This window comes from Echinops telfairi, unplaced genomic scaffold (genome assembly GCF_000313985.2).
Source record: "Echinops telfairi isolate 266 unplaced genomic scaffold, ASM31398v2 ScPeMD7_7410;HRSCAF=8448, whole genome shotgun sequence".
Classification (NCBI taxonomy): domain Eukaryota; kingdom Metazoa; phylum Chordata; class Mammalia; order Afrosoricida; family Tenrecidae; genus Echinops; species Echinops telfairi.
The window spans coordinates 2,285,886-2,311,469 of NW_022111310.1; the positions used below are offsets into that span (position 1 = coordinate 2,285,886).

The following is a 25,584-nucleotide window of genomic DNA, read 5'->3' on the forward strand; positions in this document are numbered from 1 at the left end:
CTGCTAGCGCTTCCGGGAACCGGAGCGAGCAAGTGCGCCTGCGCGCCAGCGGCTCCGCGCGCCCTGCCTCTGTCCTCGCGCCGCCGGCCGCCGGACGGTTCCCGCCGCGCCTCCTGCCCGGCTTCTCGGCTCTGAAGTGCACCGGCGTGCGGCATGTCGCGGCGGCGGCACCGAGACGAGAATAACGGTGAGCGCCCCGAGCGTGGCCGCCAAGCCGCGCCTAGATGCGACTCTTGAGTTTGAGTTCCTGTGGCCTTCGGGTCTCGAGGGAAGGGACTCCCGGGAAGCCCTTCTCTCCCGGGAGTGTTAGTGGAGCCACGGAGGACGGCGGAGTGGGGTGGGGGTGTGGCCGGGCGGATTCCGGAAAGCGAGTGCTTCTCGCCCGCGCCAGCACTTTAGTCGTCGGCCTTTCGTGGGAAAATGAGGCTTGGACCACCCCCACGCACCCCTCAGGTCTCTAGAATTCTGCAGAATCGGACCCTGGACACCATGTGTCTTGGAGTTCGATGCCCGCTGGTACCAGAGTCTTATTTGACCCTCAAAGCTGCACCTGGAAGAACAAGAACAAAGTAGTGCCCGGAAGGTCTGCAGATGGCAGCCAGCTCTCTTCACTGCCCAGTTTGCCCGTGGATTTGCCGCCTTGAGCTGTAGGGACGTGATTTTGCCTCTTCACCTTAGAGGTCACTTACCGATAAGCAGGTGCCTAGGTTTTAAACTGGTGGCAGAAGTATTTCCATCCATTCCATCCTCTCAGCTGGAAAACTAGCAGAGAGCTCGTGGCACATTCCATTTGGGGGTCCCAGCCTCGCTTGGGTGGTTGTGCCTATGGAAATCATGTTAAGGAAGGGGCGAGGGGGTGGGGGAACGACCCTTGCCTCACTGCCATCGAGCGGAGTCCAACTCATAACAACCCTATTGAACGGTAGAACTGTCCCTGTGGGTTTCTGAGACTCAAAATCTTTCTCCCGTGGAGCTGCTGGTAGTTTCGAACTGCTGATTTTGCACTTAGCCAACCCAGTGCTTAACCCACTAGCCCTTAAAAAGACTAAGTTCAAAAAAGAGACCAAACAATAAAAAGATGTTCGCATGACACATAAGCATTACCAAGAAATCAGTCAAGAAATACATAGTGACAAACCAAAAAGTGACCTGGGAGGTAAGCTTCTGTTGTTAATATTTTAGTGCATCCTTGGGTTGAAAAGAGTGTAAACTTAGAGAGGCTAGACTTTGGAATTCGGAGAGTGTGGATTACTAGCTAGACCCACCATTTACGTCGTGAGCTCGCTCAAGTTATGTAACCTTTCCTCACATTGGTCTATAAAATCAGGAAGGCACTTTTTAAAAAAAATATATTTTTTGTGTGTGAGGGTTAGTTCATACAGCAGATGCCTCCGGTTTTGTTTTGTTTGTTTTTAACTCTGTGAATGCATAAGTGGTGATAAAACTGGCATGCCCACAATGTAATGGGAAAAAATACAGAACAAAAATTTTAATGGACTCTTATTTTGTCCTCGAATATGACTCATTGCTATGGAGTCCATTCTGACTCATAGTGACCCTATAGGACAGAGCAGAACTGTCCCTGTGGGTTTCTGAAACTGTAACTCTGTCTGGGAATAGAAAGCCTCATCTTTCTCCCAAATTGCAGCTGGTGGTGTCAAACTGCTGACCTTGTGGATAGCAGCACCAGGATTAACCACTACCAGTACACTACGAGAGCTCCTTGGATATTACAGGCATTTAGTTTTAGTTGTTAAACACTGGGTTTCTACTAAGGCAGGGCTTGAGAGAACATGTCTTGGTCCAATCTCATCTTAACTCACAAGGGGACAGAGTACATAGTGTAATTAACGTGGAGCTTTGGCAGGAAGTGTCCAGATGCCTGGAGCGCAAGCCCAAGGCTCTCTTCACTACATACAGACAGGGCACAAGAAGATAAGTTCTGTTTTGAATTTGACTGATCCAAAAATACTGTGTGAAGTCATCACTTAGGGTTTAGAGAGCTTGAGTATTGTGTCTTCATGTTTTCCCCACCATTTAGTCCAGGGCACCCTTGAAGGGAGGGGAAATGTACCCACAGGACAACCTGGAAGATTAGGAGTACAAATATTTAATGAGGAGCGGGGGTGGGGGGTGGGGTGGTTTGGTTATTGGGAGACTCACATACTTTTCTCTGGGTTGGCCCTTCAAGAAAAATGTCAATAAATAAATAACAAAATATTTGCCATTTTAATTTTAAGTTTGTGATTCAAGGACATTAATTCTTACCTCTGCTTTGTAGCTAAATAACTACACTTGTATCTTGTGGCGATAACCTCAGTGCCGTATGTACTCGTGTATAAGCCGAGCTTTTTAGCACATTTTTAATGAAGTTTTTGTGATAAAATTAGGTGCCTCGGCTGATATTCGGGTCACTTATACTTGAGTGTATACGTTAAATAAGTAAAGAGAAAGTGAAGTGAAGTAAATTAAGAAATTAATTGAGCAAAGTTAACTGTCCTTGATGATTTCATTGGAGGGACAATTTATAGTTCCTTTTTGATAATAGACCAAATTGAGAACTTTTGTAAATTGTTACAATATAGAGTGATGATCACTCTAGTTTGCCATAGCACTGGTAGCCCTGATTTTCCATAATGTCTTGCTAGGTATAATCATTTATCCAGTACATGTTTCACAGTACCAAGCACTGCTCTAAATTCCAGGGATCTCATCAGTGGACTGTGTAATGATGAACCTCCAGTCTAGTCTGTCTAATAGTGGACAGAAAGTCTGCTTTAACTGAAGAGTTACTGCATAGAAACCAGTGAGAGCCAGTATTCTGTAGAACTGCCTTGTATTTCTGGGTCTCCTGGGTCTTCTTCCTTTGATGGGATGCTGTCTTTTCACTTTTCTTTGACTCTCTTTTATTGGAAAATGTGTGAGTTTTCCTCTGGCAGATTTCCTGCCTTGCTCAATTCTGGCTTGTGTGGGTTTTACCGTGTTGGCTAGCTAGCTAGCTAGATTGGACAAGGAAGGCCTTGCTGAGGGTGGCATCTGACCAAAGGCCTTCATGTAGTATAGAGGAGGATGCCATCTGAGCCGGAGAAGAGAAGCAGTCCTAGCAAAGGGAAGTCTGAGGACCTGAAGACTTGTCTGTGGGAGTTCACACCGCAGCAGGGAAGCCAGTGGACTGGAGCAGAATGAGGAAGAGGTGAGAGTTGGCAGTGATCAGATCAGAAAGAATCAGGGCAGATCGTGTGAAGCAGTCGCCATTGAGCTAACTGACTCCTGGTAACCCAATGGGTCAGAGAAGAGGGTTTAAAATGGCTACTTTTTCATGTTAGATTGCAAAACCTTTTGAGGTGTCTGTAGGTAAACTCAAACCACCTACCTTTTAGTTAGCAGCCAACAGAGTTAACCTTTTGCACTACCCAGGGACTCCTTGGATAATGTAAGAGAATCTGAAAAAAGTATATCTCTGTCTGCTGTTGTTAAGATTAAATGACCTAGGATCTAGAGGACCATTTAGAAAACTAGTTCATCCAGGAGCCTTGATACCTTTGATAGGGTTTCCAAGACTATAAATCTGTACCAGAACAGATGGGCATGAACTGCCAACCTCTTGGTTAGCAGTCCAACACTTGATTGAGCCACCAGAGCTCCTTAGAAGGAAGTCATAAATGGACAGGGACACTTGTTCTTGGGCCCCCTACACGACTGGACAAAATGCTGCCTGGGCCTGCACGATCACCATTATTGATTTCAAATCAAAGTGTCTTTGATTCCCCTTAGGGCAGGAGTGCTCAATACGTCGATCAAGATCTACTAGTCAATTGCAAATGTAGTATGGCGTAGATCGCATGGCATTAAAAAAATAGATGCAAGCCTATTATCAATCCCATCACTTAATTGATATACAGCGCAGCCAATCAGATGCAATCTTAGGTGTCTAACGCATGCGCAAACAATTGCACTAAGTGCAGCAAAACTGATAAGCTTAAGTTATCACCAGTTTTTAGACCTTCGTTTTTTCCCCTTCAACGTAAGAAAGGGTATTAAAATGAGTGGGGGAGCTGGACCAAGTAAGAAGACAAAACCTATCACTTTCATATGAAATGGGAGATTCTGACACTACAAGTCGACATTCAGCTGAAGTCCAGAGTGCATGAACAGTTTGGGAACATACTCGCAGAGGGAAAGTACCCAAACATGAGAAAATGTGCTACCTCCTTGACTGCATTATTTGGCTCTACTTATTTATATGAGTCAGCCTTTTCCCACATAAAGATCATTAAGTCCAAGTACCATTCCTCCATGACTGATGATCATTTGGAAGTATGCTTAAGGCTGGCTGTCAGCAGCTACTGTCTGGACTATGCATCCCTGGCTCATGCTATTCAGTGCAAGTCATCAGTAAACTCAGGTAACGACAAAAAAATGTACATATTTAATTATGTTGTGTTGTGCAGTATGGACTAATGCGGTTATGCAAGGTACATAAATATACACTGTACATAGAATTCTCAATGCATTTATGAATAAAAATAAGTAAAAATAGATGTTTTGCATTTTTGCAGTTGGTAGATCATTTTGACTTGATCATTTTATAAGTAGCTCGCATGCTAAAAGAGTGTGAGCACCCCTGCCACAGCGTTTTAATAGGCTAAATTTCAGAAGTATGTGGCCAAGCCTTTCTTAACCCTCTTTAATCTGAAAGGGCCACTGAAGCCTGACCAGCATAATAGGCTCATGCAGGACGTCCCTGGCAGGCAGGTGGTGCCTCTGCAGCAGGAACTGCAGCTGGAAGTGGCACCTGGGTTTCTAGGGCATGTTATTTTATCCTTGGCATCATTTCTTTGAGTCTCCAAGAATGTGTATGATGCTTTTTTATCGATAACATTATTTGAAAGCTAGAAATGCAGGGATTTGTTATTCTGAAAGCTTATCTTTGGTTTTAGAAGTGATGTTTAACTTTTAAACACTTTAAAATGTTTAAATTTTAAGCAAAATTTAAAACAGCTTTTAAATTTGTGAGATCAGATAACTTTTTTTGCACCAATTTTTTGTTTTGTATTATGTTCTACTTTTGACTATAAAATTTCTTATAGTACATCTGATACTAATATAGGATATAAAATGTGCATTGTATCTGTAAATAGGGTTCCCTTACAGGGAAAAAATTATTGGGTTTATTCCTGTCTGCTTGGATCGTTTTTTTAAATGGTAGCATATTATTTGAACTTATACTGTAAATCTGGTATAATTCTTTTTTTTGTACTCAAACTGAAAGCTTAAATAGAACCCAAGGGGAAAATATGCCTGATCCTAAGTTCCTAATTGGACACTTTTGACCTAGTTTCTATGCAGTCCTTGGTGATCCATTCCATGTGCTATAGACTAGTGGGACTTTAGGCTGTTCTTTGAAGACGCACAGCATCCTTCACAGGCCACACCAGAAGGACTTGGAAATCCCACTAAATGAACTGGACCTGACCTCAAACTCACCTGTAGCCCTTGCACTGAAGGCTGAAATTCCATAGTGTGAGAAGAAGCAGATGACTGCTAGCCCAAGGGCATAGAACTGGTAGAAGCTGGACTTTGGTGAGAATCTCTTGCCTCAAGGGTGCCCAATGAATGGTGGCCCAGAACTACCATATACTTATTATTTTAATGCCCTCCTTGCTTCATTATGACTTGTATTAATCTGGTAGGCGTGGTTCCGCCATTGTTTTGAATATTATTATAAGTTTTGCCTTATCACCAACCCCCATTGTTTGTGTAAACAGTATTCAGTATAAGTCAACTGTTGATAAATAGTGGGTTCATAGTGGGTCTATACTTGTATAATTTCCTTTTCTCAACAGTGTTTTAAATTCTAGACCATTGACCATGAAAATGTTCTAAAACTGATTGTTGTGATGACTGTACAACTCTTACCTGGATGACATTAAATCTTAAACTAATGACATTATCAATATGTCGTGCTTACACGTGGCCTATTAGTTGCAAGGTCCGCAGACTGAAACCACTAGCCGGCTCAGAGGGAGAAAGATGAAGCTTTCTATTCCTGTAAAGGTTTATAGTCTTGAAAAAACCCTGTCCTATAGGTTTGCTATGACTCAACATTGACTCAGATGCTTATGGGAATAATTGATCATGTTTTCCACATAAAATTACAATGGCCTTTTTTAGTCTGGAAGCTAAGGTGAATCAGAGACATATATAAACTATAAATATATGAATAGATTTGGGACTTGCACTTAAACAAGAGGTTCTTAAATAATGCATTGTTCTTAATGTTTTTTTAATGGCAGCATTATTTTAATTTACACTGTAAATATGATATAAATATCTGGCATAGCCCTACTTGATGCTTGCTCTCGTGAAGAGATCACTGAAGATATGGGTGCTATAGATGGGGCCTGGCTATCAGAAGGAATGGTGTCTGGGATCTTAGAGGCTTGTCTTCAATCGAGCAGCCATTTACTTGAGGTGTCGGTTAAGTACATGTGAAAGAAGCGCACCAGCCTGTGTGATCCAAGGATTGTAAATAATAAAACCCATATCCACAGGAGGAATGGTATCAGAGCTTAAATTGTGAATACCAAGGTCCACACATGAATGAAGCCTCTGGAGAATCCCTTCTGATCATAGCTGAGGGATGTGTGTAGTCCTGTTATCCCACAGAGCATTGTAAAGTGGATTGTGGCAAGCTTACTTGGGTCAAAATGTAATTTCTTTTCATTCGATCTCCCTTTTGACTCATTTTAAAGTTGTTTCAGTTTTTAAAAAACAATGAGGAGGAAATAGAAGTAGATTAAGACTGGTGAATCCCTTCTGACCATAGACCAGGAATTGCTATCATGCAGAGTGCATTGGAGAGTGGACTATCGCAGATACAATTAGGTTACAATTTTACACTTTATCATTTGATCTCCCTTTTGATCCATTTTAGATTTATTCTAGTTTTTAATGTTTTCTGCTTTCTTTTAGATTGATGTTTTTATCTGTTTTGTTGTTGTTAGGTTTTTGTTTGCTTCTTAAATGTTTTTCTGTATATTAAATCCAACATAGGCAAATCTATAGAGACAGTCACTGAATTAATCGTTCCTTGAGAGTATGACAGGGGAAATTGGGAGCTAATAATGATGAGTACAAGAATGAAGAAAATTTTCTAAAACTGAATGTGGTGGTGATTGTACAACTGTTAATGTGGTTGGACCATTGACTTGTATGTGAATTATATGCCAATCAATCTTTAAAAAACAAAACTTTAATCCTACAATAGCATAATGACTCCCTATCAATGACATTCTTGTACATGGTCAAATTAGATTATTTTAAGACATCAGAGATCAATCAAAAAGTTGCAATGAAAACAGCCAAGACAGAAGTACATTGGGATTTCCATGTGATAAGTGACTGGAAAACAGTTAAAATTATACATAAATTCAAGATAGACTTTTGGTGGAGAGACTCACAAGCATGAAAATTATGACAAATAATTTCATCGTCTTTATTCTGTCTTAACATTTCACATAAAATTTTTAACTGAAATTTTTAAGAAATCCATTGTCCAGTACAACTTAAACAATTAGTACAGATTTCAGTAATGTACTTAGTTGTGTAATTTATGGACAGCTATAGTTTTTATTTTTCCAAAGTTTGTATAACAAGTATACTGGTGGATTTTTCACAATTTATTTTTGTTATTGACGAGAATATACACAGCAAAACAGACCTCCACCAATTCTGTATGTATGTGTGCAGTTCCCTTAGGGCATGTACAGCCCAGTTTGTACATGGGCAGTTCAATGACTGCACGTATTCTTTTTAAAATCATTTTATTGGGGGCTTGTACAACTCTTATCACAATCCATCCATCCATACATCCATTGTGTGTCAAGCGCAAGTATTTGTACATTTGTTGCCATCATTCTCAAAACATTTCTACGTGGTATCAGCTCCTCGTTTTTTCCCCTCCCACCCCCACCCCTCTTTCCTTGATTTTTTTTTTTTTTTTCATGTCTTACACTGTCTGATGTCTCCCTTCACCCACTTAGGTCATTGTGATCGGTTCCCCTTTTCTACCCCACCTTCCCCTGCCCCTCCTGGTATCAGGATTCTCATTATTGGTCCTGATGAGTTTATCTGTCCTGGATTCCCTGTGTTTCCAGCTTTTATCTGTACCAGTGTACATCCTCTGATCCAGCTGGAATTGTAAGGTAGAATTGGGATCATGATAGTGGGGGAGGAGGAAGCATTAAAGTACTAGAGGAAAGTTGTGTGTTTCATCAGTGCTATACTGCACTCTGACTTGCTTGTCTCCTCCCCACGATACTTCTGTAAGGGGATGTCCAGTTGCCTACAGATGGGCTTTGGGTCTCCACTCCGAACTCCGCCTCATTCACAATGATAATGCTTTTTTTGTTTTTTGATACCTGATCCTATCGATACCTCATGATTACACTGGCTGGTGTGCTTCTTCCATGTAGGCTTTGTTGCTTTTCAGTTAGATGGCCGCTTGTTTATCTTCAGGCCTTTAAGACCCCAGATGATATATCTTTTGATAGCCAGGCACCATCAGGTTTCTTCACCACATTGCTTATGCACCCGTTTTTCTTCAGCAATCATGTCAGGAAGGTAGGTGAGTATCATGGAATGCCAGTTTAATAGGACAGAGTGTTCTTGCATTGAGGGAGTACTTAAGTAGAGGCCCAATATCCATCTGCTACCTTAATACTAAACCTATAAATATATGCACATAGCTCTATTTCTCCATCATCATATATAAATATATTTACATATGTACATGCCTGATTTAGACTTCTATAAATGCCCTTTGCCTCCTAGTTCTTTCCTCTATTTCCTTTTACTTTCTTCTTGTCCCACTATCATGTTCAGCCTTCATTTGGGTTTCAGTAATTCCTCTCAGTTAAATTGCCCTTGATGAAGCCCTCCCAGGCCTCCTACACTTTCCTCACCATTGATTTTTGTGTCACTTGTTCCCTTGTCCCTGGGTTTGTTAACACCCACTTCCTTTCCCCTGCCTCTCCCTCTCCCATGACCCCCAGAACCATTGGTCCCATTGTTTTCTCTTCCAGATTGTTTATCCTACCTATCTTATCTAGATAGACCTGCAGAGGTAATAATATGCACAAAAAACAAGACAGAGCTTAACAAAGCAACACAAGAAAACAACAAAAAGAAAAGTCTGTAAATAGTTCAAGGACCGTTTGTTGGCGTTTAGGAGTGTTTTCCAGTCAAGTCTAATGGGGTGCCGCGCTCTGGCCCCAAAGTCTATTTTTGGCATTCCCTGGGGACTTCCTTGCTCTTAGTGTTTCGTCTCAGTGTGATGGGGTCAGATCGGGCACAGTTCCCACACTGTGTCTCCATTGTTGTTCCCTGTAGGGCTATGGGTTAGTGAGGGATGTCACGTCTCATGGTGGGGCCGGCCCTATGATCCTGTGAGCAGGAGTATCGTCTTCAGGGCTTGGTGGGCCAGGATGTGTCCCAGTCTCTCTTCCTCTCCCTTCATTTGCACCTGTGCGCTCTGATCAGTGCTGTCCTCTGAAGTGAATTCTTTTGCGGGAGAGGGGGCTGCACACATTCTTTGTGCAGCTGTTCTCAGCCTCCTTTTCTGAGTGCTCCCTCTGTTAACATCATCAGCTCACTGCCCTTTAGCTTTCCTGTCACTGCTTCCTAGTTGCTGGTGTCAGTTTGATCCCATCCACATAGATCTTCAAAGAGCACACTGGGCAAGGCAGGCATTCTTTACTGGTTAGGCTAGCATATTGATTGAGAGACTGACTACACGAGCTATTTTTTGCTGTTAAGTTTAAAGCTTGTCTCAGGGCAATAGAATTGGGAATTAGTCTAGCATGTATTGAGATTTTAATACAAAAGCAGACCCTGCTTTGGGAGCTGTCATGGATGGGTAATTCCTAAAGTGCACAATAAAACATTCAACCAATTTGCAACCTTTTTTGCTGTGCTCCCTCATGCTCTGGCCAGGCCCTCCTGAGTTCACCAACCTGTTATTGCCCATGATCTCAGACCAAGCCTGTAGTTTATTCACTGCTCTAGTACAGTGACACACATCCTGCCCCCACCTCCTTACATTCTCCACCTGAGTCCTTTGGTATGGCTGAAGTGGGGAGAGAAAGAAGGCTTGCAGTTGAGAAGTGTGAGCGCTTCCTCTTTTCCTCTCAGAAGCCCTTTTCAGACCTCCTATGGAACCTGAGAAGGTTGTTTCAACAACAGGAGTTTGATCCACCTTGGCTGGAAGGAAACCAGCTGGAGAGTTAATTTAGGGAGGATGTAGGAGGTGTTGAAAGAGTTAGCCAAGTGATGGGGCCAGAGAACAGTGGAGTGCGGGTTGCTTAGCCCTTTGAGGCTCTTAGCTAGCCAGTTTTTCTGCAGCTGCGTTCACCCAGTCTCACTGGAGACCTAGTTGTAAAGAGCACTCTTCGCATGGCCTGCTCCCTAGCACCCAGTGTCCTGGCGTCAGCACTGTTGACTGTTTGAGCTAGATTCTTCCTTGTTTGGGGGCTGCCTGCCCTGTGCCGTGAAGAATGTTTAGCAGCGTCCATGGCCTGTGCCCTCTAAATGCCTCCAGAGATGTTCCCACTCGGTGGTGAGGGGAGCCAGACAGGGAAGGGGAGAGGCTGGTAAAATCACCTTTAGTTGAGAACCATTGCTGTAGATCAGGGGTCATCAAACTCTTGAGATGGAAGAGCCAATCCTGGCCCTCACAACAATTTAAAAATTATTCGAGAGCCATAAATATAATTTTATAAACAAATGAAATTGCCATGATCTGAATGATATCCTTTAAATGTTTTCCATTTTACTTCAGAACCACACATTCACACCGAAAGACCGGCATGTAGCTCTTGAGCTGCAGTTTGCCAACCCCTGCTCTACAAGAAGGCGGTCTCGAAGTCCAGGCTGCCAGCTTATAGAGATTGCATCAAATAAGCGTTTTTCCCCATGGGTCCTGGAAATAAAAGATCTTTACACTGAAGTAGGCTCTTTGGGTGCTGGAGCCTGTGACTTGCCACATGTCTCTAACCCTCCAGGGATACATCTGAGCTGTCAGGCTGCATACATTTCACTCTTGGTGGCATTATTCTTTCACATTTGTATGTAGTGAGTATTAAAATCAGAGTCTAATGTAGACTGAGGCCTGGGAGTGTCAAAGCAGAGTGGTTTTACCCTGTGGCCCTGTGTAGAAAACATTGACTTCACTCAGTTAAGTGAGTTACGTGGTATGTGAAGATCATTGTAGCTGTTGGAGACACTAGAGCACCCAAGCATAAGATAGCCAGGGGCTCTTTAATGGGTGTCAACATACATTCAAGCTGTACGTATCAGAACGCAAGTCAGTGATGATGAGTTCCTTCGATATCGTTTGATCTGAAATTGAAAGTTGCTATTAACTTGCTCCTTGCTCACTGAGTGTTGTGGAGTTGTTTCTGACTCATAGCCACCCTATAGCAAAGGGTAGAACTGTCCCTTTGGGTTTCTGAGACTGTAACTCTTGGGGGAGGGGGGTAGGTAGCCTCACATGTCTAGAGAGAAGCTAGTGGTTTTGAACCGTCAACCTTGTGGCTAGCAGCCCAATGCATAACTCACTATGCCACTTGGACTCCTTAACTTGCTCCTGGGTAACTTTATATCCAACTGCAGATTTTCATTGTTAATACAGATTTCCAGAACAGTTATAGATGATTGCTTCCTTCCTTGCCTGCATGCTATTCTAATAACCTAATTGGTAGACGTTGAAAATTGAATTTTATGGAAAGACTGCCCAACATTGTATAACTATAGCATTGTGCTCTATGCTTAACACCGTTGTCATTTCATAAGGCTCATTTCACAACATGGCTTAAGGTGGGTACATTATGGTTTAAAACAAAATGGTAGAGACCATCAACAGTGGGAATCTGAAGTCTTAGCTGGTTCGGTACATACTGTAATGATTTGTGGCATAGTTTCAGTCCACTTGAATTCTTTAACAGACAAAAAGGACAAGTGATTTGTGGTAATTCAGAATGGCAAGTAATTGTTTTCCTTGTTAAGATACTTTGAATCTACCTACATATAACCTCCACTCTGGGGAACAGGCAGCAGAAAAGCGGGTGAAGGGAGATGTCGGACAGTGTAAGATATGACAAAATAATAATTTATAGGATAGGAAGAAAAAAATAACAACTTGTAGCAGATAAAATATTTGCCTCAGGGTACAAAATGTATATGAGTTGTTAAAATGTTAACCTGCTCTGTAAACTTTCACCCAATTCACAATAAAATTATTTTATATAAAAAATAATAATTTATAAATTATCAAGGGTTCATGAGGGAGGGGAAGTAGGGAGGGGGGGTAGGGAATGAGGAGCTGATGCCAGGGGCTTACGTGGAGAACACATTTGAGAATGATAAGGGTAACGAATGTACAAATGTGCTTTATACAATTGATGTATGTATGGATTGTGATGAGTTGTGTGAGCCCCTAATAAAATGATTTTTTTTTAAGATACTATAGAAATGGTACTTTTTTATGTATGGATTGTAAGAGTTGTAAGAGCCTTCAATAAAATGATCTTTTTTTAAAAAAGATACTTTGGATGATACAGTTTTGAGTTCAGTCAGGATCAGTAATTAGTTAATCCAGAGCAAAATAGAGCAGGGAGGCTTGCATCATGAGGTACTTTTTATCCTGTCAATTACTTGGTACAGTGCTCAAGATTTTGCTTTGGATCTTTTTGTTTGTGATAAATTACGGTCTGTGCACTATGTAAGGAGCCCCGGTGGTGCAATGGGGGGGTAAGCTTTGGCCTGCTAACCAAAAGGTCAGCAGTTCAAGCCCACGAACTGCTGTGCTAGAGAAAGACGGGCTGTCTGTAAAGATATCTGTAACGATGCTGAGCCTTGGGAACCTCGGCGTGGCTGTGAGGCAGAATCAAGCGTTCGTCATGGGTTTAAGTGTTGTGTGGTCTTGTGCTGTTGCCCTGGAATCGGCCCCTAATTCATGGCAACCTCATACACGGTGGACAACATGCTGCCTTGTGTCACTCCATCCCCATAACCCCTTTCGCATCCATACGATTGTCCTTGGCTGGTTTTCAGAAGTGGAACCCCAGGCCTTCCTTCCCAGGCTGTGTCAGTCTAGTAGGAGCTCTGCTGAAATATGGGATAGGTTAATTCATTATTTAATGGATTTGTTTTTAAATTACTGGAACAGGGGGACAGCCTCACAAAAGGAGAAAGACTTCTGATATCAATGAAACCGAAGAACATTTGGAATCTTTAATATGCAAAGTAGGAGAAAAGGTATGTACCGCAGTAGGCAACATGTGGTGGCCTTAGGGGGTGGTTGACCCTGCTTTGATTAATTTCTGCAGCTGAAAATGAGTATCTACATTTTAGGCAGAGCTTGCATTGCCATGCATCTGTATTTCCTAAATAGAGCGCATATTTAAGCATACTTTCCATAGAATATGAGCTTGGAAGGGGCCTGAGAAATAGTCCTTCCTATTGATAATTGCAGAACCAAACAAGTTCTGGATACTGGATATGTTTTGCCAAAGTCATAGAGTGAGTCAGCCAGACGGAATAGAGCTCACTCCTAATGCTTACTCTGCAGTACTGGACTACTGTATATACTCGAGTATGAGCCGACCCGAATATCTGCAGAGGCACCTAAGTTTACCACAAAAACTGCATTAAAAATGTGCTGAAAAACTTGGCTTATACACAATTATACACGGTACTTAGCTTTTTCTCAGGTTTCTGAAGATTCACTACCTGAATTGACTGATGATAATCCTGCCATAGTACCTTATGCATTTAAGACCTTAAGTTTTTTTTTTATTATCATGTGGAGAAATTGTATTTTAGTTCCCTGACTGCTGCAGACTTGACAGCTCTTGAGTATGCTCTCCTCTACAGAGTGCCTGCTCTTTGGAGAGCAACCTAGAAAGTCTCGCTGGTGTTTTGGAAGCTGATCTTCCCAACTACAAGAGCAAGATCTTAAGACTTCTTTGTACAGTGTATGTATGCAAAAAATCTGTGAATCCAGGTGATGATGTATTATCTACTCTTAAATGCTTTGGGAAATGTTTCTGTGGGAAATTTGTGCAAATTAAATGACATTTCACTCTTTTGTGAACTCTTTGCTAGGGATAAATAAAAGGAAAATTGAGCATTTATTTTCCTTATGTTTTGTTTCTCAATCTTTGAATCATTGACTGTTTTTACTTTCAGAGATTTTTTTTTCCAACCCACTCTCCCTCTACCCTCCCCCAGAGATTTTTTTTTAACATGTACATTTCAATAAATAAGAGTTTAACTTCTGTCTTTTAGTGACAGCAATTTTCAACCAAAAGCCCAGCCAAACAAACTCACCATTACCTAGTTGATGCTAAATCCTACTGCTCTTGGAGGACAGAGTATTGTTTGCAAGGCTGTAAAATTTATGGAAGCAGCCTGCCACCTCATCCTCCCTGTCAGCCGCTGGTGGGTGTGCACTGCTGGCCTTTTTAGTTAGCAACCAAAGCACTTTAACAGCTATGCCAAGTCTCCTGTCTAGCCAAGAGAACCACACACAGTTGAGAACTGTTCAGTCGAGTAGTAAGCAGCCCATCTCTGAAGACTCAAGCTGCTTTGCTTCTGGAACTACTGATGAGCGCATCTGCTTCCGAGTTAGCTGGGATAGGTGTCAACATTGAATTTGTAAGGGCATAGAACTGGAGGAAAAAGTCATCCCGGTGGAGAAGATAGTAATCAAGACCTTGTCATCTCTTAGACATTGATCTACTCACATGTCTTTTGTTTTCTGAGCACTCGAGTGGCATTTACACTAAATTGTGAAAACTTACATCTTTCTTTTAAGATTTAACTAATAGTACATGGTTATGTTCTTTTTTGGATTGATTACTAGCAACTCAATTTTTTTTTCTGGTACCATAAATTGTCCTTAACTCTACTGCTAGATGCCCTGGAGGAACAATCCCCTCCTGCTGAATTATTATGAATTTCTGTTTACTTTTCCTTTTGAGCTAGTTCCTAAACGAAGCAATATTTGTATTTTCAAGAAGTTAAGGTCTGCTAATATAAGCTTTGCCGTACTTTCCAAAGAACTGATGAGAACTACCTCATTTGTAACAGGCAAACTGAGATGTAAAGAAATCTTCCTAAAGAGTACCATATTAAGAATCCATCCATTTAACTGGCAAGAACTTAGTTGGAACTAGTTTTAATCCTATGTGTATCTTTTCAAAGCAATAATGTTTCTCAGAGTGAAATTATGGTCTGGTGACGTTTGGTTAACTAAGTTTAGGAATGAAGCATGCTGTGTCCGCTTAATGAATCTGCATTAAATTGGTTTCAACCAACATTTCCCAGATACACTACCATGGAAGCATTTTCTGTGGAAGATTTATTTAGTTCCACTACATTTAGAAAAACTGGCCAAGCATTACATTTATTTCTGTTTGATAACTTCACATTAGACTATTTTACTTTCTTACCTTTTGGATTAATGAGAACTTAAAGGAAAAATTGTGGGTGGCCAGTCTTTTTCTCTTCCAATTATATTCACATTTTTCCAAAGTAGCTTCAAACCATTTTTAAGGGTAACAACCATTTTCAAAGCTGATGAAATAAAAGTTCTGTGTCATTTAAAATTTTGCAACTGAACATAATGCCATTCTTTTGGGATTTTCTTGTACTGGGTTCTCAAATCAGTGCACGTCTGTTACCTGAGAAGTTGACCATTTATACCACATTGGTGGGGCTGCTGAATGCCAGGAATTACAATTTTGGTGGAGAATTTGTAGAAGCTATGATTCGTCAGCTTAAAGAATCACTGAAGGCAAACAACTACAGTGAGGCAGTGTATCTGGTAAGTTATCTGTTTGGTGGATCATGAGTTAAGGTAGGAAGGGAATCTGGAGGCAGTCTGCAACAAATAATTTAAGTCCAGCCCCCCTTACACGCCAACAGACACTCTTTGAAAACCATTGTCATGAAACATCCAGACCTTTTTGCCAAGCCCAGTGGCTTGGTTTTTGCTCTAGATCCCACGTGGCTTCCCAGAAGCACGTGATTTAGGGCAGTGGTTTCTGTGACACCATTTTTTCAAGCCCACCTGCTCCTGTCTTGCTTTGCCCTTAACTGTTTGTGTTTCCTCTGGTTCTGTGCTCACTTTGCTGCTTTACACACTAACCTGTAGCATCCTTTCACCGCTTCAGCAAACCCCCCTTATCCTGATCCCCAAATCTATAACCTAGACCTTCAGCTGCATTCTTCTGACCTCCCTCGAGACCTGGGTTTCAAATGCTACCTGAGTGACCCTCATACCTGGAAGTTTCCAGTTAATGTCTTATTCATACCTCTGTTCCTTCTGCCCGTCTCCAACCCACAAAACAGCCATACACACACACTGACCACTGTCTGCTGAGTTGGCCCATCCAGAATGGGGAATTTCCTTTTATCTCTTTGTCCCCTCAAACTCTGCCTTCTATCTCTTGACTCCACCCCTTCCTCTTCTCTCAGATCTCCAGCATAGGCCTTGCTTCCTCCTTTTGTTCTTCACAGCCTCTTAACCGACCTTTCTGCATCCAGATCCTTCGCCTTTTACTTTCCCTTCTTCAGTGGTGTCACAGTAGTCTTTTCTATGACTTTGTTCTACTGGTGTCAGCTCGCTTTTGTCCCGTTGTCCACAGTGGCAGGTCTTTATGGCATGATCTACGAGATGATTCGTTGAGTTGTAGGAAGTAGATATTAAGAACTTTTATTATCTTGAATGGAATTGAGTTTTACTAATATTTGATACATCAATTGACAGTGACCCAGTGCATTTTATAAGTCAATGTACATGTCAGAGGTATAGAATCAAATTATTTTTAGTGGCATGCGCATATAACCAAAAAATTTGGGCACTCATCAGACTAATATTAAGCCCAGACTCCTTAGCTTCACATTATGGGTTTCCCTAATTTGTCTCCATCCTTGCCTCCCGTACACCTTCCAGCTTTACTAAATTGTTTCTCCCAACAGGTTCGTTTTTTATCTGATCTTGTGAATTGTCATGTAATCGCTGCCCCATCGATGGTTGCTATGTTTGAAAATTTTGTGAGTGTGACCCAGGAAGAAGATGTACCTCAGGTAAGAAAACCGCTTCCATTTAGTGGACTGCCTGCCTGGGTTATGCACCTGGAAAACCCTGGAGTCAGTTCTGTTTAAAAACACAAGGGCTTCACAAGTCAGAATTCCCTCCCCAAGATCGGGAGGAGTAGGGTGGGCTAGGTGAAACATCCCTTTAACAGTAAAAAAGCAGAAGATAAAATAATTGTCACACTAGCTTCCCAGAGTATGTCAGCTGGCATATTGTAGATTCTCATGGCAGAGTGAGATTAGAATGAATAGGACCAGAAACGCTCTGACATCTTTTTGGAGACATCTTAACTTCCACAGGGCTTTGTGCAAGAACAATCAAAAATATGAATCAAAATTGACTAACAAAATACAAACTTTTAACAAATTCTTTAGGTGCGACAGGATTGGTATGTGTATGCGTTTCTGTCGTCTTTGCCCTGGGTCGGGAAGGAGTTGTACGAAAAGAAAGATGCAGAGATGGACCGCATCTTTGCCAGCACCGAAAGCTACCTGAAGTAAGGCCACTGCTTAAAAGTTTTCCTTGTGTAGGTAAAGGGTGTCTTACTGCAGTCATGGATGTGGTACGCTTTAGCAGTTTGTGACCATTTAGTTTAATTGCTCGAAAACAAGTAGCAGAGTTATGGAAGGCTTTTCCTAGGGACCTTTGTATAGCTGCTGTCATAAATAACCCACTGAAAGCACAAAGAATTCAAGTAGGTTTGCTCCCTTCACCTTTGCAAAGGAGTTGGCAACCTAAGTTGCATGTGTCAATGTTTGCAAAGGGGTAACACATCCTGGAACAGTAGTTCTCGGACATTGATGTGTGTAATCCCCTGTGACTCTACAATGTGCTCTGACCCACCATCTGGGATTACCCACATTGTGAGAGAGATTTGGCCATTGGTATGTGGTGCCAATGGTTAGCGCTCCTGCCTGCTAACTGGAAAGTCGGAGGTTTGAGTTCACCTGAAGACGCCTTGGAAGGAAAGACCTGACCATGTACTTACTGCCAAAGCTGCAGCCACAGTGAAACCTCAGGGCACAGTTCTGTTCTGGAACACACGGGGACTCTCCATAAGCTGGAGTTGATTATACAGCGCGCGCGCGCGTGTGTATGTGTGTGTGTTAATTAATTGAATGTGTGTGTGTGTGTTAATTAATTGAATGCTAAACTAAGCCCTTCAAACAGTGCTTCTTAACCTCTCATCTTAGCCCACAACATGAGTGTTACTGTTAAGGTGATCTCACCTCTTCCCATTTTCCACTTCTCCCAAGCCATGCGAAACTTGGGTCTTTTACTATGTGTAATTTTATCAACAGGCCCCTTAGTTAACAATGTTTAATTACCAAGCTTCATGCTAATGATTATGGGTCCTTTTTTTTTTCTTTCTCATTTATTTTATTAAAAGTTTTAATTTCTTATTAAATGGTGTCTCTTTGGATACAGTTACTATTTATATTTTAGTTACAAATGTAGTTAAAGATGTCTAAAGATAAATTCTATTATATATAGTATATCATATAAGTATATAGTTACAGTAAGCTACTTTGAAGTGATGCATGTTTTTTTTTAATGTATTTTATTTTTAAAAAGTATACTAGTTAAAAGAGATGTTTACACAAGAAAATAGCGGCATAAATAAGCAGCCTTTTCCTTTCTATTCTTAAGATTTCGTCCCCTTCTGAGATGACCATTGAGGATGTTTCTTTGGCATCTTTTAGTGGCTGACTATGACTCTATTAACATCTGCGTATATGTCTGCTCCCCTTTTTATATCAATGACAAGCCAGTGGGCACTGTCCAGCACTTGGCTTTTTAAGTGCTCTCTGCTAGCCTGCTGTTCCAGTGTACCCTCATTTTGCAAACCAAGCCTCTGCTGGTAGGCATTTAGGTTAATTTTCAATCTTTTGTTGTCATAAACGATGTGCAGCAGTTCTTTTTTTTTTTCCCCCCAGCAGTTTTATTTATTTTTTTTTTTCTTTTTTAACATTTTATTAGGGGCTCATACAACTGTTATCCCAATCCATACACACATCAATTGTGTAAAGCGCATTTGTACATCGTTTCTCAAAACATTTTCTCTCCATTTAAACCCCCGACATTAGGTCCTCATTTTTCCCCTCCCTCCCCGCTCCCCCCTCCCGCATGAGCCCTTGATAGTTTATAAATGGGTATTTTGTCATATCTTGCCCTGTCCGACGTCTCCCTTCATCCACTTTTCGGTTGTCTGTCCCCCAGGGAGGAGGTCACACACAGTTCCATGTAATCGGTTCCCTCTTTCCTACCCATTCTCCCTTTACCGTCCCTGTTTCGCCACTCACACCACTGGTCCTATAGGGCTCATCCGTCCTGGATTCCCTGTATTTTCAGTTCCTATCTGTACCAGTGTACCTCCTCTGGTCTAGCCAGTCTTGCAAGATAGATTTCGAGTCATGGTAGTGGGAGCGGGGAGGAAACCTTTAGGAACTAGAGGAAGATTGTATTTCTCATCATTGTTACCTCGCACCCTGACTAGCTCATCTCCTCCCCAAGACCCCTCTGTGCAGCAGTTCTTATACATGTGTGCACATCTATTTGTGTGTTATTAGAAATGCCATTACGGGTCGAAGTGTCTGAACCAGATTGCCTTCCAAAGAGTATGCCTATTAATTACTCTGTCAGCAATGTTTCCGGCTACCTGTTACCTCCCATTTGATGATATAATAGCTTATCAAACAAAACATCTGATATCTGCCAGTCTGATAGGTAAAAACTGTTATTTCATTGCTTTAATTGGCACTTGACTAGGTATGAAAGCAACTGAGCCTCTCTTCCTGCTTTTAAAAGCCTAAATGGAAGTTATCCTTTTTTATCTTTAGAAGACGCCAAAAGACTCATGTGCCCATGTTACAAGTCTGGAATACTGATAAGCCACATCCCCAAGAAGAGGTAAGGTTATTGCAGGCTTTTATGATGCAAACAGTCAGCTCTTGAGTCAGTTCTTCTCTTGGTAACATGTTCAAATCATTCCTTTTAGCTAGCTTCCCACCGTTCACAGCAGGAGTCCAACTCTAATAGCACTGGGCAGATAAAAGAGGGTTTTTGCTCAGCATCCCTTTGTTCTCTCGATCCAGGTGTCATGTTTGACCATTTGCTCTTTGAATGTCAAATTGGAGAGGTGTAAATTCATGGCCAGATATTTTTTATAAAAAACAATTACTAGTAGTTCAGAGAAAAACCTAACACCCTTTGTTGTCCCGTTTTTAATTTACAAGTTGGCTTACATGTGTATTTCAAAAGATAGTGACCTGGTTTTGTCCAAATGTTACTTCTAGCTTCCAAATACCTAATAATTATTAAAAACCGATCTATCTTCAGTACTTAGATTGCCTGTGGGCCCAGATTCAGAAACTGAAGACGGATTGCTGGCAGGAGCGACACATCCTAAGGCCTTACCTTGCATTTGACAGCATCCTGTGTGAAGCACTACAGCACAACCTGCCTCCCTTTACTCCACCTCCTCATACTGAGGACTCTGTGTACCCGATGCCTCGGATCATCTTCAGAATGTTTGATTACACAGATGACCCTGAGGTATGTGGCCAGCTGACGAGTGCCTGTGGTAATCGTGCTTGAATTGCTCCCATAATACCGGTAACTTGTAAATTTGAGTTGTTCACTGTCTAAGAAGATTGATGAACACACCAGGGCAGTATTTTCCTTTCAGCTAATGATATCACCTCATAATGCACGCAGTTCCATTTAGCATATATAAATAGATTAAGAGCGTAGTGGGAAGGTTGAGCATGTAGATTTGAGAGCCCTGTGGATGGAATGTTATTCTTGGCTTAACCACGTACTGGCTGTGTCTTCTTGGGTGAGTTGCTTACCTGTTTATGCTTTCGTGTCCTAAAGGATTGATAATCATACCTACCTCTTAAAACTGTGGTGAGGATTAAATGATTGGTATACAAAAAATGCTTAGAACTGAGCCTGACGCCTATTAAGTGCTCAATAACGATGAATTAAGTTATCTGTTTAAAACTCAGTTTAAGAGATTTTCCTCTTTCCAGCCCTCACATTTTAAGTTATTATTTACATCTTTTGCAATTATGTGAAAGCAAGGTTAACATAAAATGACTTTACAGTTTTAAGGAGTCCTGCAAATGGTACGCTTGGTTAAGTGTCAGACTGCTTATCTCAGGGTTGGTGGTTCAAATCCATCAGCAATGAGACTATCTGCCCCTGAATACGACGTTTGAAAACATCTTTCAATGAACTTCTGTATCTGGTCTATGATGGAAGTCTCCCATCCTCAAAGTTAAAATCAAATTATGTTGTACTTTTAATATACAAGAATTAATTCTTTAAAAATAGCTCATATAACCAGTGGTAGTATGGCTTAAAAAAAAAAATTGAGACTGGCATTTTTCAGAACTTTTATCCCGTGGTGCTCTAGCAAACCACAAGGTCAGCAGTGGACAGTCACTTTTAAAGGAGGCTTTCTACTCAAAAGGCAGCTCTACTTTGACCTGAAGGGTGGCTGTGAGTTAGAATCAAGTCCACAGCAGTGAGTTTGATTTGGAGTTTGGGTTGATGAAACAATCGCTTCTCACACATTTGTGGAGTCAGGAAAAGAGCCTATCTTTTCTAGTCTGAAATACATGTTTTGTTTTTTCCCCAGGGTCCTGTTATGCCAGGAAGTCATTCAGTGGAGAGATTTGTAATCGAGGAGAACCTGCACTGCATCATTAAATCCCACTGGAAGGAAAGGAAGACTTGGTAAGCCGACTTTCATGCTACATTCAGAGCAGGGAAAAGGAACAATGTTGATGATTTAGTCAGCAAGATGATGTTTAAAGACAGTAGCAGATTCTTCCTTTCATTCTGCCTCCTTGTCTCTAAAGATATTTCCTGTGCTCTCTTGAGCTATTCACCTTCAAATAGTACTTTTCTGGATTCTCGGAGCTTCAAATCCACCAGCCCCTCCATAGGAGAAAGGTGTTTTACTCTCAGAAACATTGATAGTCTTGGGACCCACAGGGGTCAGTGCTGCTCTGTCCTATAGGGTCGTTATGAGTCAGAATTGGTGGCAGGTAGTGAATGATTTGCCATATGCTTATGAGAGAAACAACTTGGATTTTTTTTGTTTCATTGTTCTGGGGGGAAATGAAGATTCATGATTTTCCTGGGTTTTCTAAAACTTGAGATAGCTCAACTTTGAAAGCATTTCTTTTCAATGAGGTTTTCTAAGACCTTGGCAAGTGTGGGTTTTTATTTCATAATAAAAAGAGGTATTGTGTTTTGGGAGTGATCCATCCTGTTAAAACTTTATTTAAAGTTGGTAGCTCTGATTGTATGTCTTTTAGTATTTCTTTAGACATCTGATTTCATGTCCTTTAGTATTTTTTTTTTTTGTTCTTTCAGGGAATTTGGGGTGCATTGAAGGTTTTCCTTGTAGAACACAAAATAATTTGTGCCAGAGTTAAAAGTAAAGCAACTGAAATCTAGAAAAGTTCCGAAGAGGTTTCTTTGTATCACACTGCTTTTGAAATGGTTTGATTTGTTGTGTATGTTTGTGTGCTTAATAAGCTTAAACCACACTTTCTATAGCGCCGCCCAGCTGGTGAGCTATCCAGGGAAAAACAAGATCCCTTTGAACTACCACATAGTTGAGGTAAGTATTCCACATAGAGTACATTTCAGAATCTATCTGTTGGCTTTAAAGTGCAATTTATTTTTGGCTTTTTTTTTTCTTGCCACTTGTCAGGCACTGCTGAAAGTTAACAGAGGTGCAAGGAAATTGCTGTCAGTGTGGTGCTGTTAGCCATGTTAGTAAGAAAAGAGGAGGTTGAGACCACTAGCCAGAGTGGGACGTTGAGTTGCCTGTGTGTTGTTTATGTAGTGTACCTTCATTCATGTAATTTACCAGGGATAACGTAAGTTACCTCTAGTTCTGTTAACACACCGTCCACATAATCAATGTCTAAGTGACTTACATACTTTCTAAAATGGTTTACTTCAAGCAGGTCACTAGCATACATGGTTACTAGCATACACCAAAGTGGGTTACTCCCTGTATCACGTAAGGATGTGTCTTTATTCTTAGAAATCAAATGAGCCACAACTAGGAAGACTAGAAATGTTACTACCCCATATTAGCTTGTACAACAGAACACTCATGGCATAGTTGAACATTTTTTAGAAATGCATATCCCTAGAATGGGGTTTTCACTGGACACCAGGATGTAATTTGTCAAACTGTTAACTGTTACTCTTTTATGTAAAAGTATTCATAAAAGACAAGACATTGGTATGATATGCTACTTTAAGATATACTTTTTGTTTATATGCATATTCACGTGCTTTTTAAAAAAAACTTCTTAAAAAATGTTACATCTGTCCCATCTTTAAGAAACGAATATATTTAGGCTGTGAATTTGGCTCATTGACATGCTTTCATTGAAGTGTAAATGTAAGTCATATGATTTCACCTGCAAAATGTGAAGGAGGTCCTAAAAGTTCATGGGCAAATGGAATTCAAAGACGGTGGAACTTTTCCACTAAGTTCTTGAAGCCCGGTGGTGGGTAGAATTGGCACAGAGGGTCGGTGGAGAGGAAGGGGTGCAGACAACAAGGCTTTAGCATTGGAGTGGGTGGTGCACGGATTGCATAGGGAGGGGAACAAAAAGAATCTGAACCAGAGGCCGGGCCGAGAAGTCTTGGACTACCAAAATGATTTCCGGTCGGCTATATATTTAAGTTCCTGTATAGCACCGTAGGAACCCTGGTGGTGTGGTGGTTACTGGTTGGGCTGCAATCCCCATGGTTGGCAGTTGGAAACCAACAGCAGCTCCTGGGGAGAAAGACTGGGCTTTCTACTCCCGTCAACAGTTACCTCTTAGAAACCCAGGGGGGTCGGGGTCAGGGCTCTGTGAGTCCACATTGACTCACTGGCAATGAGTTTGGTTTGGGTGTAGCACTTGGACTCAGAGTGGGAAGAGGGTTCTTCCTACTCCTAGAAATGAACTCATGGCTCCGTTGAGCCCTCTGTAAATTGTACCTCTGGATTTAACCATTCTCTGCAGGTGTGGGTCAAGAACATCAGACAGAAAGAACACCATTTCAAAAATTCAGACTAGTTCTCTGGCATGAATTATTAGAGGCGATTATTAGAGTTGAGGGGGGTGCAGACATGGCTGTTGAACGCATTCTGACTCATGATTCTCTTCCAGGTGATCTTTGCTGAGCTGTTTCAGCTTCCAGCAGCCCCTCACATTGATGTCATGTACACAACCCTGCTCATTGAACTGTGCAAGCTTCAGCCCGGCTCCCTGCCCCAAGTTGTATCCTTTCCTTTGTTGTTAAACTTACTACTGTCTTTGGCTGTCAGCTTTCAAAGATGAGCAAATTTACTTCTAGGTTAAAACTTTTAGATTCAAAACCACTTTTGAAGGGCATATATATATATATAAATATACACACACATATATACATTTGTGTCCATAAATATTTAACAATCCTAGCCGGTACCTTAACATCTATGACAGCAGCTTAGTGTTTTCAGTTTTTAAAAGAAGGAAAAGTTGCTTTCTATCAACTAACAGTCATCTTTCTCAGCTCTGTAGGAGGTTAGGACTTCATTAGACAAGGTCAAAACAGCCCTTATGAAGCTGATATTTTACTGCTCAATTTAAAAATAAGTGGATGTCTACCTATGGAATGATATAACAAACAATAAGAAAATTTGTTTTAATGAATGTCTGTCCCAGGAACATGGAGAAATAGATTTCACAGGTATGCAGGTCCTTTATGCTTCAAAGCTGTTAAAAAATTCTTTATACGAAGATGCTCAACATTACTCATTGTTAAGGCTTTCAGGAAACAGTGTCTTCTCTGTCACAGCTTACTTTATAGCATAGATTCCAAACTAACTTTTCAGGAAAAACATTATTCAGTGCCCCCTGGCAGTTAAAAACTTATATACTGTCAGTCAACCATAATCCAGGGTAAAGTGTAAGTTATCTGCTTTTGCACACACCAGTGGGTGGTATCACCCACTTTGTTAACACTGGAGGTGGAAAATGGTTTTCCTTATCTTCAAACTCACAGCTTGCACAAGCAACGGAAATGTTATACATGCGTCTGGACACAATGAATACTACATGTGCTGACAGGTACCGTCGTCATTGCTTTATTTCCATACCACCTGTTCCATGCCACCTTCTACTCTCTCTACCTCAGAAAACAGTTTGCTCAGTAAGACACTTACCTTCTTAAGAATTTCCAAGTTGATTTTCTTTCTCTCTTGACTCTCCAAAATAATCTAGTTAAATTTTAGTATGGAATGAGGCCCAGGCTGAGATTTTTATTTATTTAATCGATTGTTTAGGTGTTTGGTGCTATGGACAATCTTTCCGGCACAAGGCCTCTTCTTTCTCCTGCAGAGCCACTGATGG

At 41.3% G+C, this 25,584-nt stretch overlaps 1 protein-coding gene across 2 annotated transcripts in view; it reads left to right on the forward strand.

Annotated features, from left to right (window-relative positions):
* The first annotated feature begins 81 nt into the window (after positions 1-81).
* The window catches only part of NCBP1 (nuclear cap binding protein subunit 1), a 46,446-nt gene continuing 20,943 nt past the window's right edge, over positions 82-25,584 (forward strand). The window contains exons 1-12 of one of the 2 annotated variants that reach the window (XM_004710991.2): positions 82-187; positions 13,229-13,317; positions 13,936-14,036; positions 15,733-15,889; positions 17,047-17,154; positions 17,539-17,660; positions 20,005-20,074; positions 20,504-20,719; positions 21,810-21,907; positions 22,739-22,802; positions 24,361-24,471; positions 25,238-25,302. In XM_004710991.2, the coding sequence (XP_004711048.1) occupies positions 154-187; positions 13,229-13,317; positions 13,936-14,036; positions 15,733-15,889; positions 17,047-17,154; positions 17,539-17,660; positions 20,005-20,074; positions 20,504-20,719; positions 21,810-21,907; positions 22,739-22,802; positions 24,361-24,471; positions 25,238-25,302 (1,235 nt within the window). In that variant the 5' untranslated portion in view covers positions 82-153. Of the gene's footprint in view, positions 188-13,228; positions 13,318-13,935; positions 14,066-15,732; positions 15,890-17,046; positions 17,155-17,538; positions 17,661-20,004; positions 20,075-20,503; positions 20,720-21,809; positions 21,908-22,738; positions 22,803-24,360; positions 24,472-25,237; positions 25,303-25,584 lie in introns of those variants that run through there. The other variant, XM_030887395.2, reaches the window with a different exon arrangement.